At 35.9% G+C, this 15,264-nt stretch overlaps 3 protein-coding genes across 5 annotated transcripts in view; 2 read left to right on the forward strand and 1 right to left on the reverse strand.

Annotated features, from left to right (window-relative positions):
• The first annotated feature begins 10,169 nt into the window (after positions 1-10,169).
• On the forward strand, positions 10,170-10,952 carry LOC117782713 (protein NATD1). The gene is made up of 2 exons (XM_034619740.1): positions 10,170-10,470; positions 10,794-10,952. Exons 1-2 carry the CDS (start codon positions 10,201-10,203, stop codon positions 10,905-10,907), a joined length of 384 nt encoding a protein of 127 aa, XP_034475631.1. The 5' UTR covers positions 10,170-10,200; the 3' UTR covers positions 10,908-10,952.
• The window catches only part of LOC117782708 (tetratricopeptide repeat protein 21B-like), a 29,096-nt gene continuing 24,749 nt past the window's right edge, over positions 10,918-15,264 (forward strand). The window contains exons 1-5 of the mRNA XM_034619732.1: positions 10,918-12,459; positions 12,524-13,126; positions 13,418-13,559; positions 13,618-13,867; positions 13,923-14,120. Coding sequence (XP_034475623.1) covers positions 10,945-12,459; positions 12,524-13,126; positions 13,418-13,559; positions 13,618-13,867; positions 13,923-14,120 — 2,708 coding nt within the window. The 5' untranslated portion in view covers positions 10,918-10,944. The remainder of the gene's footprint in view (positions 12,460-12,523; positions 13,127-13,417; positions 13,560-13,617; positions 13,868-13,922; positions 14,121-15,264) is intronic.
• The window catches only part of LOC117782710 (survival of motor neuron-related-splicing factor 30), a 30,585-nt gene continuing 29,714 nt past the window's right edge, over positions 14,394-15,264 (reverse strand). For all 3 annotated transcript variants that reach the window (XM_034619733.1, XM_034619735.1, XM_034619734.1), the window contains 2 exons: positions 14,760-15,178; positions 14,394-14,700 (listed from right to left, as the gene is read on the reverse strand). In XM_034619733.1, coding sequence (XP_034475624.1) covers positions 14,430-14,700; positions 14,760-15,178 — 690 coding nt within the window. In that variant the 3' untranslated portion in view covers positions 14,394-14,429. The remainder of the gene's footprint in view (positions 14,701-14,759; positions 15,179-15,264) is intronic.

Below are 15,264 nucleotides of genomic sequence, written 5' to 3' on the forward strand. Positions count from 1 at the left end.
AAATTAATTTAATGCATATTTATCAAATAATGATTATTCCACACAACTTCGTTAGCATTCCTTCGTTTTTGGTAGTCCGATTAACATTGTCAATTAATAAACATTCATCCAACATTTCTTTTGCTTCTCTATGGAATAAATTTCAAGATCACGTTAATTTAAAAGCTATAAAATGTACAACAAATCCATTTCAAAACACAACATTTGCTTAAATAATATAGTTAGTCGTGACACAGTGTCCCAAAAGAAACAACTTGCTCGATATGCTTGGCACGGGAAAAAAGCGTTCATTTGAGCTGGTTCCACCGAAACAGCTGTAAACATATTTTCCGTCAAATCCGTGAAAGCCTCTGGCACAAAAAATATGAGGCCACTTAAATATTTTGTCACATCATTTGTGTTCACATTGTTCCGTGCCACTGTGGCTATCAAATATGACACTCCGTGCCCCTATGTGAACCCAGCATTAGTCACAATTTCCAAATATATGTTAAAACCAACATGAGAGAACGACAAAAGTTAAAGCCCACATTTAGGGTAAAGTTCCCTATGGGTAAAGTAGGCTTTGGGATTAAGATAAAAAACGGCCCTAAGTTGAGTACTCTGTAAAGTGTGTTGCAAACAGCACAGAGAAATTGGAAAGCATTCATGCAATGAGTAGTTAGCGGTGCAGACGTTTAAAGTAAGTAGGTTTACATTACGATTGAATTTGGTAATAAAAATGACCTGCTGAATGCCTTTAACACACCTGAAATTTTATCTTTGTGGAATATCCCTTATTAATTTTGAATTAGAAATAGACTCCCAAAAAAGTTTAATACATTTCTATTAGGCTGGGAAAACTCCAAAAGAAAAATAAAATAACCCCAAACAGAGGACGATTTATGATGAATTTAGCTTAGGAACTCAACTATTATAGTTTGTTTATAAAAAATCTTTGAAATTTCCTTACATAATGTACTTATTTATTGTTGTATTGTGCACCTTGACACTATTATAGCCCGTTTCCAACATTGATTTGGTCGCAAGCAGCTTCTCAAACATCTGCATAATCTACTTTCTTGGGGGTTGGGGAATGTAAATAGTGGGCCGTAGACAAATAACACATCACTCAATAAGTCCCGGGCTTGACATATAACTGGTGCTACTAATAAAAAATCAATATTTTTTTTCAAAAGTTCCATCCTTTATAAGATCTCTGTCCAAGTTTGAGATTAATTGGATTATTAGTTTGCAAGTAACCGTCACTTAAAAAAAGTTCCTTTTTAAAATTTTCAAGCTATGAAAAAATCGAAATTTTCTTGCATTGAAAAAAAATTATTTTATGGATAAAGTACTTTAGAACCCAAAAAATGGCTTGATAAATGTTGTTCAGATACTGCTCTGTTAAAAACAACGGTTTATGGTGGAACTATGAGGTTAAACGCGGTCGTACAAACACAAATGATGAAGAACTCTCTAATCGTCCAAATTCGGCAATTGTTCCGGAAGATATAGAAAAAATCTATAAAATATTTTTTTTTTGATCGTCAAATTAAGTTGAAGTAGGTAGGTAAGGAACGAAAGGTTTTAGATAAAAGAATTTTCATAATTTACCATTAACATTTTCCTATAAGAAAGCTGTTCTCAAAATGGGTGCCGCATTTGCCTAAAATAGGTCAAAATGGCCTAAAAAAGGTACATTTCCATAGTAAAGAGATTTTCTCAAAATGGCATCGCATTGATAGAGAAGCGATGGAATAAGGGTATAAACTTACAAAAATATAACATTGATAAATCAAATTTAATGTTCTATAAAAGTTGTTGTTTTATTAGTTAGACCCCGGGACTTATTGAGTGATGTGTTATTTCGAGACTTTTATAAAAAAAATTTTTCTTCCCGCGCTTATTTCTTATGGTTGCACAGGCACCTCATTACCGTGAAAATCGTATAAGCCGTATAATCGTATAAGTGGTTTTCAATATTCTTTTGGAATAAGAACTTTGTCAAACATCCAATGTATTCATATTTGTTCATGATATTATTTTAATTTCACGATTTTTGACAATAAAATTGACAAACCCATTAGATATAGTTGGTGAAAAATCATAAAATCGACAAGTCGAAGGAAATAAGTGCTGGTAAACGGGCCATACTAGTGACAAGTTGCACAAAACAACAATCAAAAAGTTCATTATGTATGGAAATTCCAAATTGTAATTCAAATACCAATAGAAACTAGTCGGCCGGTGCTACAGTCGAGCATACTCGACTGTCGGAGACCCCGTACTTACTATCCAAAATCAGTCACTTCTAAAAACTAAATAATATTTATTTATTTTAATATTTAAATTTGTCGCCGCTCGAAATTGCTTCCGATATAATTAAAAATTTTATCGGCACCCAGGGAACACCACGTGGAGGCCATTACACTTGTAATGGGGTCCTTTTTTCCAAAAGAAATTTTTGTTAAACATGCTAAATGTTAAATCAAATAGTAAAATAATTGAAAACCAAAAAAAGACAAATTTACTAAAAACATAAATTTACACAGTAAATTTATAATAAACATGAAATTAACATAGAATTTTAACTTAACGTTTATATAAATACCAATGTAAAATTATTTAAATGAAATTTTTAAACATGTATTCAATATTAAATGTCAGTATAACATTCATAAATAACAATTTCAATAAATTGTAAAATTAAAAAAAAAAGCTTAAATTCAGCTGGAAAAAGTTGTTCCGAATCGAACCCGCGACAAAATTGCAAAAATTTTCAAAGACAAAGGCTCAAAGTGTTGAGCCACTCTCACTTATGTCTTTATCCTCCTAAATGGCCATATTGCTTGTTTTAGTGCTCAATTAAAAAGTAAAAAAAATAATTTATATTTTAACATTTAATGTTAATATTACATTTTAAATAAGCACTGAGTTTGTTTTAATATAAAATGAAATTTAATTCGAACATAAATAAATTAAAAATCTTTCGCCCACGGCAGGACTCGAACCCACGAGCACTGTCCGACTCCGCGACTCAGTACACTGCGCCACCGAAGCTCACGTCTGAATGGACGCCAATTTGTTATATAATATGTTAATATAAATTTTTTGTTTTATCAAGATATTCAAGTTTTAATTACTGCCAACGCGCCATCAACGAATTTAACAGCAAAATTTATTATTTGAATATCTTCGCTATTTACTGTGCGATCAGAATGAAATTTTCAGCAAAAATTTAGGACAATTATATCTTCATCTGTGCAAAATCTGGAATTTCTGGCTTTCAAAATGCTCTTATAATTTGGATATGAAATTTTCAATGTCGATTTGCAGGCGGTTAAGGGGGGCGTGGCTGATTTTTTGAAACAAACTTGATCTGCTTGCAGTATAGAGGAACCTACATACCAAGTTTGGTGTCTCTAGCTCTTATAGTCTCCGAGATCTAGGTGTTCATACATACAGACAGACAGACAGACAGACAGACGGACAGACAGACAGACGGACATTGCTATATCGACTCGACTATTGATGCTGATCAAGAATATATATACTTTATAGGGTCTGCCACGCCTCCTTCTACCTGTTACGCACATATTCGGTAAAACAAACCCAATAGACCTCTGTACTTTTTTTAAGTACGGGGTCTAAAAATCTAAATTCATCGTAAATCACCCCCAATTTGGGGTATTTTGTACATGTTACTTAAAAAATAAGTAATTTTATTTTTTGCTTCGAGGTAAGACCGAACTAATAGACATTTAAGGCCTGACTCCAGCAGGCCCGGAAATAAAAATTCCTGTCAAAAATTTTTTTTTTTTTTGTTTTTATGTTCCCACCGTACTATATAGTATTGTGGACTTATTTGGCCGTCCAGTGATCTGGAAATCGCCAAGACAACGGGGCAATTTGCCCCGGGCCCCGGGGTTGAGGCGCCCCGTGCTCGAGAAGCTCCGATGTACTTTCTTATATGCGGGAAAATTTTAGAAAAAAAGTTGGTGTTTGTTTTTCATTTTCTGTATCTTTAATAATAACTCGCTCAAATTCTAATATTGAAATTCGATGAATTAGAGTTGGACCCCATGACATATTAAGCGGGATCCCGACTATTTTAATTTAGAAAATTCACCAATGTTCTTGCATTTTTGTCCTGAATTTTGTCATATATTTTCATTTCGGGCATAAAGCCCAAAACTGAATTTATATTCGAAATGAAAATGGTCATAACGCCAAAAACTTTTTGGTCATTAAGTTCTTGGGCGTAATGTCAAGCCACCGTCAAGACTATTTCTGCTATCAAAGCTGTTTATTCAGATTTTCATGCCACCGAATGAGATGGCTGAATCTACGGACAGAAACACTATTGAAGCTGCGACCCGAGCTTTAAAAACAACTTACCCAGACGATTTAGTTCAAGATTAACTATTTAAGGAAATTTAATTGTTAAAGAAAATAAGACTATTCATAAAATAAAACACCACGGGCTTTGGGCCTAGGAATCGTGCGGTCCCGGTCCTCAGCAAAAAGCCCGAAGTCCGGTACACAAAAGGCACGATTTTACGCTTCCTTTTTATATGGATTGAAAAAAAAATTTCTGTAATAATTCACTGTTAATATAATTTACGAATCTTTTTTATCTAAACGCGTCGATATGCTTGTCAAGCTTAATTTGACATACCTATTACGAGGAAAAAAAAATCTAAATTGCTAAAATTAGCAAAGAAAAAATCATTTTTTTTACAGAAAAACAAGTAAATTAAAAATTGGTTAAATTGGTAAATTAAAAAATTTTTAAATTAAAAAAAAAATAAGGATTTTGAAAAAGTTATTTAAAAATTTATTTTGTTTTATAAATTTTGAACAAAGCTCGGGCCGGCTCTGCCCTTTTTAAAAATTTGACCGGCCGGGCTTTAAAAATTTGAAATGTTTATCGAAAGTTTTCTTTGTTATCAATGTGCAACAGCAACAGCAGTTTTTCAATAACGAATAATTTATTTTAATTTATAAGATAGTTTTAATTTAATTTCCTATCTGGGCATTTCATAAATTTGATTATCAATAATTCAATTATCAGGTGTTGGCAGAAAAATTTATTAAAGCGTTCACCAGGAAGTATCAGTAGCCACGGTTGCCATACTTGTCGATTTTGCGCCCTTTAGTTTCATTTGAATATTTTATTTGTTAAAGAAATTTCATAATTGAATATTTTATTTGTTAAAGAAATTTTTTATATACATGTGCTAAAAAAAATTCCGTTTTCCAATTAATTAGGTTGTTTTAAAAGAATTGGGTAGTTTTCATGAAATTGTCTTTTTTAATGAAAATAGCTCTTTTTTAGTAAAATTGGCTCTCTTTAAACATTTTTTTTGGCGTTTTTTTATATTATTAAGTGGCAACCGTGTCAGTAGCAAAAAATTTGTGTGATTCTTGATCAGGAAGCATGTTTTCTGGTGAATTCGACCAGTGTTATATTAACATAGTTTAATTTATGTTAGACATATTATGTGAATGTTATGTTAATATACATTTCTTCTGTTAATTCAATTGTTCATTTAGTTATGGTAATCTTCAAATGTTTAATTTTCATATGGTCTGATGGTTAGTATGTTAAACATTCTTTCTTTAATTTTTACATTTTAAAAGTTAAAAATGTCAGCTAAATATAGCTTCTGTACGAATTTAAGTTTTTTAAGTATTTATTTATTTAGTAAATGGTCAAAATATCGAACAGCCACGAAGATGTGGGTAGCGAGCATATAACTGTAGAGTGTGCTCGACTGTAGCCCTTTCACCCCTCATCGCGAGCGAAGCGAGTCGCCCCCTTGTTTATTTTAGAAGATATAAATTTTAGAATTTCAGATGCTTACTCCAAATTTAAAAATCAATTTACAATGCCTGTGCTCAGGCATTTAGAAGCCGTTCGGCACGCCGAAGATATGATGCAAGCGGCTTGCATAAAGTTTTTGTCGGGATGCATATGACCAACTTGTCAGATTGAGATATCTTAAAAAACCATAAAGTTGTTCGTAGTAAGACTTGATTTTCAACCGATCGTTCCCATGGGCGCTATCTAATATTGTGAACCTATTTGAGCAAAATTTGGTTATGTTGTATACAACTGACTTAAAGGCATTATCTTTAAGAGTAGTTAAGGTATCTCAAAAACAAAAATAATTTTACATCAAGTCGCCATATGCGAACAGCTGGAGGCTTCTTAGAGTTCGCAAGTTGAATTCGACCGATCGTTTCTGTGACATCTATATTATATAGTAATGCGATTTGAAACAATTTTGTTTTGTTTGTTATGTGACTGACTTAAATGCATTATCTGACAGACTGGTTGAGATATCTTAAAAAAACAAAAAAGATTTTCGCACTGAAACGTGATTTTTGACCGATAGTTCCTACGGCAGCTATATGATATAGTGGACCAATTTGAACCAATTTTGGTCAGGATGTATAAGACTGACTTAAATGCAACTTGGTTGTATATTCCCTGAGATTGGCTTAGATATCTCAAAAACAAAAAAGTTTTTCATACTAACAGGTGTGTTCCAGAAATGAAAAACAACCAAAAACCAACAAAAATCGTATGGGATCGCTGTAAAACTTGATTTTCGACCGACCGTAAAATGTGTAAATTCAGTTAACAGGTAACATCTTCCCAACCCTTCAGGTAAAAGTTAAGTATATACGCGAGATTTTACGTATTACAACATATAAAAGAAAATATTAAAATTTTAAAGCTGTTTTTTTGAAAAATCGCCAAAATACAAGTAAAAAAACCCTATTCCACCTGTTCAGTCTACGACAAGCAGTTCAAATCAAGCAGTTTAACAGAGAGAACAGCTGTGCACTGAACACTTAGCGGCAGCCAAATCACAGTTATTTTCCTCTCTTGCTCTCTTTTGTATTCCATTTATGCTATATTCGTCTGTACTTTTGCTACTTTTGGCGTGTTAGGTTTTACACTCTTCTTATTGCTTTCTCAGCGCACACACGATTTTGTAATTGAAATCGAGTTAATTTAAAATAAAGAAGGTTATTAAGCTAAAAGGGTGTGTTAAGCTTAATGTGAATTCCGGAGACTATTTGCCAATGGTGTGGAAGCTTCAAAGCCGCCGCAGTGCAATAACTAAAGGACGCAACTTAATTTCGAGCAGTTTGGGGCTTCGCCAACCTTTCGGTCGCAGCCAGAGCCAACATTTTTGGTGCCTCCTGTGAGGTCATTTCACATCGTCTGGACAGGATTTGTACTCTGGAGTCGGAACGGGATTCGTACCCGTGTGCCCTGCGATCGTGTGACGCTTTTACTACAGTAACGCTTCTCCCTAGCCTCCAACGCACGGACTGTGTTCTACAAAGCAGCGCTTCGCCTGAACCTCAATCGCAAGGTACGCGTAATTTGTATTAGCAGTTAGCTAGGTGCAATCATGTCAGAAAATGCCAGTTATATAATCGCAGAGCAACATGCACTGCTCAATTCCTTGAAGAAAAGTTTACAGAAATATAAAGGTGACGCGACGTTGAGAACAGAGACACATTTGGCAGCGAGGCTTAAGTCGTCGACTACCTTGTATGGCGACTTCAGGCAGAATCATCAAAAGCTTATATACGCTAGAGATAACGAGCTCGTCAAATCTAAATACATCGACACAGATATTAGGGATGTCTTTGAAGAAACATACATCGATCGACTTGCTGAATTAAAGGGTGAGCTCAATCTACTCAATCAATCGTGGTTATCATGGAAGATCATCTACGTCATTCGACGAATCGGCTATGCATCATAGCGTGCTGCCAGCTTATGATGTAATGAAGCTTCCCAGGATTAAGATACTAGTTTTCAGCGGCAAGTATGTAGACTGGCCAGCATTCAAGGAGGTTTTCGAGTCCCGTGTGCATGATTGCACGTGATTAAATGACTTGCATCGCTTTTACTATTTGAGGATGCAATCAGAGGATGCAGCGCGGGATAAAAGTCCAGCATCTATCACTAATAGAATCCAATTATCAAGTGTCATGGGATATGCTAGAGAATCTGTACGACAATAAAAGAGTGTTGATTTAACATTATATGGATGTGTTCGATCAACAATTACCAGATTAACAAGCCAACCCAGCGTCATTGAAATGTTTTATACAGACGGTCATGTGTGAACTCCTTATCCAAGATTGCGGTTGATCTGAAGCAGCAACCTACATTCTACCAATTTTGTAAGTTTCTGGATGTCCGATACCGAACTATGATTACGTCACAGCCGAGTAGTGACGAAGCGGCATCGAAGAATCTCTGATTCAAACAAACAGAAGGAAGCCAAGACTACATTCAATGATCGAGAACAGAGCTTGCGCATCGTATGTCACATCCAATTCGCATCTGCAAGACTTTTATCGACATGACGGTGTCTGAGCGCAGAGCAACAGTATCAAAACCTTGATTATGTTTTAACTGTCTTGGATTTAACCATAAGTCGGCAACATGTGGAAGTAGACGCATTTGTACGAAGTGTGCTGAAAGACATCATACTCTCATCCACCTGTATATGAAGCGGGTCAGGACACGAGCTCTCAGCCAATATCTACGAATGTGATTAGTGGATCACAGGCAGTTTTGTCACCGACAAAGTGCGACAAAGCAATAGTCACCATCGATTCTGTTACAGGTCAACCATTACAGTTACAAGCTTTCTTAGATCAAGGTTCCCAAGAATCGTTTATCACGGAGAGCGCAGCTCAACAATTGCAACTCCCAAAGCAGAAATCGTTTCTAAAGATCAATGGCTTGGCGAATGCACGCATTACAGAAGCATTGACGGCAATGGATCTGAACTTAGGTTCAGTGTATGACAGCAAGGTAAAATATAAAGTCATTGCTTATATTTTTCCCAAGGTAAGCAGGAAAATGCCTGACAAGGCGTCGATCTGTTGCTAGGAAGCGACATTTACGAGGAACTTATGCTCAGCGACAATTACCGAGTGCCAAGCGGTTCATTTAAAGCTCAAAAAACACAGTTAGGATATATCTTCTCAGGCAAGGTTGATCAACATATGCAGTCTATAGCTACGCACACTATTCAAGTACATCACGACGAGGAGTGTAAGGAGCTCGACAATTTATTACGTAAATTTTGGGAGTTGGATCAGTTAGGTGAAGAATCTGCAGGAATGGGCAACAACGCAGCCAAATCACAGTTATTTTCCTCTCTTGCTCCCTCTTGTATTCCTTTCATGCTATATTCTTCTGTACACATACACGCATACACGATTTTATAATTGAAATCGAATTAATTTAAAATAACTTTCGGTCGCAGCCAGAGCCAACAACACCTGTAAAATTTTACGTAAGTACTTAAAAAAAAAAAGACGGGTACGCTCAAAGCACTGAAACCTTTCCAAAGATATATAGGACATATGTATCTGTAGCTTCTTAAGGTTGAGGTTTGTTGAGGTTTCAACAGCTAAGCTCCAGCTAAGCTAGCATTATTTTCAAAAAGTCGTAGAACAAACATTTCTATATTTAGCTATAAGCGCATTCCAAGGGTTACTTAAATGCCATGTTTAGTTATGAACACCCCTTATCTAATGAACCAGGTGAGTTAGCAAAAATCTAGGTATTCAATTTTGTGAATTAAGACCATAACTTTTGATCAGTATATAACTCGATCTGATCGGGCAGTCGTACCAGATTTTCCATATTAGCTGTATATATTGCTGGTCGCCTTTCTCACCTTTTACTAGCGCGAACTGTCATTCGCAGTGCTAAAATGCAAACAAACACCAAGTATGACCAAATAATGTTATCGAAATGAGCGTACATGTCAAATTCTATAATGCTTTAAGTGTGACCAGTTTATTTTATTTACAACAATCTACATCAAAACCATATCTGAAATTGTTTCAGGAATCCCCTAAGTGTAAATGAGAATTAACCAATCGAACAAACCGATTAACTTAAATGACAGTCAAATTGGAAACTAGCTCGTTCGTTCAGTTCACTAGTTCAGTTGAACACATTCCGGCCGTTTCGATAAAAATCTTAAATTTTGCGGCTCTATTAAGTATTAAATAAAATAATTATTTATATAATGTATCTCTGATATTCATTAATAGCTATTTATTTTAACTATAGGTAATATGCATTCAATATCAAGACTTTTGTTCTGCGGCATAAAATCTCTAAAGGGAAATTATATTGCTGTAGCTAATCGCGATCTAATGTCGCACTTAAAGTTTTGTCAACAATCTCAAAATTTTAGTGTTATAAAGAAACCGGATGTGTTACTTCCTAATTCCAAAGTTCTGACCCATTGTAGGTCCATGAGTACAAGCTTTAAAATAAAACATGATGACAGCAGGTTTTTTATTGAGACGAAAGAAGGCGTCGCACAGTTGAAGTATGAGATTAACGATGGAATAATGGATATAAAGCACACTGGTGTCCCTAGAGCGTTGGGCGGACACGGTATAGGCAAGCTATTGGCCAAGGTATTTGTTTACCAAATTCATTAACTGTTTCCATGCAATCGCAATCCGGTTGCTAATCAACGCCAGAAGTGTATAAACAAACACAACACACATTCATATGCCTACAGTATTCTTTTGACAGTTCAAGTTCGACATGATACTGTTCATATAGTCTTCATAAAGACGTAAATGTAGTATGTGTTAATAAATCAATTTTTATTTTGTATGTGTATAAAGACAATCTAATACTATACAAATGTGATTTGTAAATGATTGTACATATAAATATGTGAGATATGCATATAACTGTGATAAAGTTTTCTCAATATTTTTTATTATTTTAGGCTGCTTTGGATTATGGGGTGCAACATGGACTGATTATAAAGATATCCTGCAGTTTCGTAAAGGACTACGTTTTTAATTATGGACCGCAATATGAAAAACATATCATGCATTAACTGCTGTAACTGATTAATAAACCAAAATTGCATCAAAATGGATTCTAATGATTATAAAAGCTTGGTATTGTACTATGGAAGATCACGATTTTATAACTCAATGCAGAAAACTGCATTAGACGGTTTAGCCAAGTTTCCAATGCAGCCAGAGTTCCGATTGTTCAACGGTGTTGCACTTGCTTTGGGAAACCGTATGCAGGAATGTATCCGTGAATTAAATCCATTGAAAAATGAATCGGAATTGGGTTTGGCAGCAACAATGACTCTTATATACGCCCACAAACAATGTCGGCATATTGATCGTGATGCAGTGCAGGCCTTAGAGAGTCGAGTATCTGACGGAATAAACTCGAATAGTGCCGCAGCATTTTACTATACAGCCGTATTCCATTATTTGACTGGTGACATTAATGCGGCTTTTGATTGCATCGGGAAGGTTATGAAAATAGATGCCACTTTGGATGCGGCCTTGATTTTGAAGATTTGGTGTGAACTATCTTCAAGTTTGGGGCTGTCGGTCAACGGAAAGATACAAAGCTTGCTGGATGGGTGTATTTCTAGGAGCAATGGCAAAAATATAGATGCCTCCTTGGCTCTCGTGCGATTTTATCAAAAGAAAAGAGAATTTGAAGCATCGCATTCAGTCATTAATCAACTCAGTATTCGGTTTCCCGAGATAGTCATTTTTCTGATCGAGAAAATGGATTTACAGTTGTCAGCCTTGGACTGGGATCATTCGCTGGATACTTCTATTCGGGTTGTCAACTTGGAATCCTTTAATGTTGCTGCTCTGCGCACTAAAGCCGTGCTGCATATTGTCCGTGAGAGCAAGATGAAAGCGGGGACAGTTACGGTTCAACAACTCCTGGCTTCGGTAGAGCGTATTGAGCCCGGAAATCACGGACTTTTGCTGGAAATATGTCAGTTATTCTCAAGAATATGCTCGAGAAACTCGGATTTACTTCAAGTAACCCATCAATGCATTGAAAAAGCGAATCAAGAAAATCCGGGCAACGTTAGCCTTCTCACCGAACTGGGCTATCAGAAGCTACTCTTGGATAACGTAGCCGATGCAGAGCTGGCATTTCGTGCGGCTTGTAATGTCGACGGAAGTAACTTTGATGCGCTCTGTGGCCTGACGTTGTGCAAACTAAAGGCTCCTCTTGATGTTGAGAGTAGGCAGCAGGTTCGACAGCAGTTGGCATACCTCATGAAGCTCTCTGACTACAAACCTGAACCTGTGGTCCTTTATATGTCCGCATTGACGACAGATCCAAAAGAGCAACACATATCACCAGTGCAACTATTGGAGGAGGCAATAGAATTGCATTTTCGTAAGCTTGAGTTATTGTCTTTCGGTGTTGAATATATCTGTCGCATGAATCCCGACTTTATGCTTGAGCTATGCGCAGCTCTGATTCGTCACACTCCAAATGTAGCTCAAGAAGCTCACTTTGAGCTTAATCTGGACCAGGAATCGATGCACATAACTCTTAAACACAGTCTCAACATACTGGAAAGCATACTTCATGTATGCCCCGGACACCAAGGAGTATGATCTTAAATCTATTAATTATCGAATATACCTATTTGTAATACGAACGTTTTTTATACAGGCCATGTTTGCGCGAGCCAAGGTTGACTTCTTATGCGGCGAGCATTCTAAAGCCATGAGTCGCCTTCAGCATATACTGAATGTCTTTGGAGAGACTTTCACAGATGCATACCTTCTTTTGGCCCAAATATTGGTGGAAAAGAGGCAGTACCCCAAGGCTTTAGAGTACCTTGAACTTTCGTTAGCCCAAAACTTTACAGTGCGTGACCGGCCTATGTACCATCTGCTGAAGGGTATCGTACTAAAGAGGCAGCAAAAGTTATCTGAAGCGCATCAGAGCTTTCTGCTTGCATTGCAGTTAGTTGGAGTTGTGCAACCTTCAGATACTTTAACGCCAAGCGACAGCTTTGACAGAACGCTAAACAGTTCCGATAAAATGACTTTATATATAGAGCTTATCTATATTCTTCGTGAGATGGGCGATTCCCAGAGTATCTACGAGAGCGAACGCATCTTACAGTCTGCGATTGAGGATTTTAACGGAACCACTGAGATGGGTCGCTTAGTTATTGCACATTCGCAGCTTATGCTAGAGAAATGTAACATTTCCAAGGCAATTAGTCTGCTTTCAACAATTAAACCAGATCAATTGTACTATGTACAGGTAAGTTCATAGTTTCGAAAACTGTCGGAAAAAAAGTTTTATTTTAAGTAAAAATCCGAATGATACGTCTTCAGGCTCACAAAATGTGATTATAGTTGACCTCAGAACTTACAAGATCTTGAGTCACTAATTTGTGTAAAGATTTCTTAAGATTTAAATATATGAAAACTGTCTCAGGTAGACTCAACATTTGAAAATTTTTTTAGTTATTTTTATGTTAAAATATTAAATGAACAATTCTGTTCATATGTCTAAAATATGTATTGTATTCTTATTGACTCTGATTTAAAGGCTCGGACACATTTGGCAAATATTTACCTGCAACATCAAAAGAATCGTAGTGGATTCTCCAAATGCTTCAGGGAATTAGTTGAAGCTCGCCCGGAACCTAAAAGCTTTTTGATGCTAGGGGACGCATACCTATCTATCCAAGGTTGCACTTAATTTCAATGTTTCTTATGAACTATTTTTGATATCGAGTTTTATTATAGAGACTTCTATGGCGATTGATGCATATAGAAAGGCATATAATATGTGTCCATCAAATGCTTTACTGGCTAAAAAGCTTGGCCGAGCCTACGTTAAAAGTCATCATTATGCCAAGGCTCTTAAGTACTACCATGAAGTAATTCAAAATCCAGATTGTTCTGCCCTAAAATTGGATTTGGCCGAGTTGTTTTTAAAGCTGAAACATTTTCAGAATGCCATAAATATATTGTCGGATTCTGATGGTCATAAAATGTAAAAAGAAAATCTATTAATTCGAAAAATATCTAACTTGTAATATATATTTTAGAACTGATGACAGCCTTTCAGAACTACAACTAAGAACAAAACAGCTTTTATTACTGGCACGTGTTCATGAGAAGTCTGGAAATATTCCCGAATCGATGAAGGCCTTGGATAAAGCTCGTGATAATCAATACATTGTGCAGAAACGTTGTGCTGTTGATCAGTCAGAAAACATATTCGAACAGAACAAAATATTGTCAAAGTAAGTACAACTTTTAATGTGATTACAACAATTGAAGCAATTAATCATTGAAAAGCGATAAGTCGGCTCTCTTCTACGAAGCTCTTTGATTTTCATATCTTTTTGTGAAAGATGGACTCTTTAATTTAATCACTACGTGTCTCAGGTTTGTTCTTCGCTCAGGATATAGTAGATGTCGAAAGGGTATAGATGCAGGGAGTTCTAAAATCGAATTTCAATTCGCAAATTGTTCGACTGATCCATAACGACTAGATTACCAAACAAACAAGTAACTTTTATATTTCCAAAGTTATACGATTTTTTATTAATTTATAAACCCTTGCGATACTTTTCTCCAACTGTGAAATCAGTCATACCTTTTCCCGCCGTTCCACACGTGCCAATGCCAACTCTTCCACTGACATTATCTGGGGAAGCAAATATACTGTTGACCTTCATGCCTGGTTTCTTTTGATTTTTAGTTGTAAAGTTAAGCCATTTATTTTTGTCGGACTCGCGCTCTTCCTCCAAGTCTTTAAATCGTTGTTGCTTCTTCTGTTTGCGCTTCTTTAAATATTCCTTTTGATTTGGGCGATGTCGTCTGCGAAGATATTAAATAGTTTTATTTATTGAATAGAAAGCCATCAACAATATTCATACTTATTTGACGGGAACACTTCATTGCGAGTTGTGCGCTCTCGCAGTTCATTGATAGTAGTAGTGGATCGATTTTGATAAGCATCGAAGATTACGCTGACCTCACCCTTACCAGTTATACCTTCAATGGTTGCGTCGTAGTACTGACCATCCTCTGTCCATTTCGCTTGACATTTGTCTCCAATTTTCCAGACTTTAGCGGATGTCACCAGTTTTTCAGCCTCTAAAAGAGCAGCTTCAATATCGTCAAAGTAATTTGACGACGCTGTTTTAGAGGAAGATGGTTCTATGTACGATGATTTTCGCTGTTCTTCTAATTGAGTTTTTATCAAGTCTCGAGTAAGTTTGATGACTTCTTCCAGATCATCTTTTAGTTTTAAAAGTTCCTCATTATTTGGATCTGTTTGTAAAGCTGCTTCTACCTAGAAGTTGGATATATAATTATATATATGTTTAGGTTTGTATGTCATTTAATACAAATTTCGCAATATAGTTTTAAGTATTTAAT

Source organism: Drosophila innubila, assembly GCF_004354385.1.
Source record: "Drosophila innubila isolate TH190305 chromosome 2L unlocalized genomic scaffold, UK_Dinn_1.0 5_B_2L, whole genome shotgun sequence".
NCBI classification, from domain to species: Eukaryota; Metazoa; Arthropoda; class Insecta; order Diptera; family Drosophilidae; genus Drosophila; species Drosophila innubila.

Coding starts and splice junctions, on each gene's coding strand:
- LOC117782713 (XM_034619740.1), top strand. CDS start 10,201: ATGTCGCACTTAAAGTTTTGTCAACAATCTCAAAATTTTAGTGTTATA. Junction 10,471..10,793: donor TAGGCAAGCTATTGGCCAAG/GTATTTGTTTAC, acceptor TTATTATTTTAG/GCTGCTTTGGATTATGGGGT.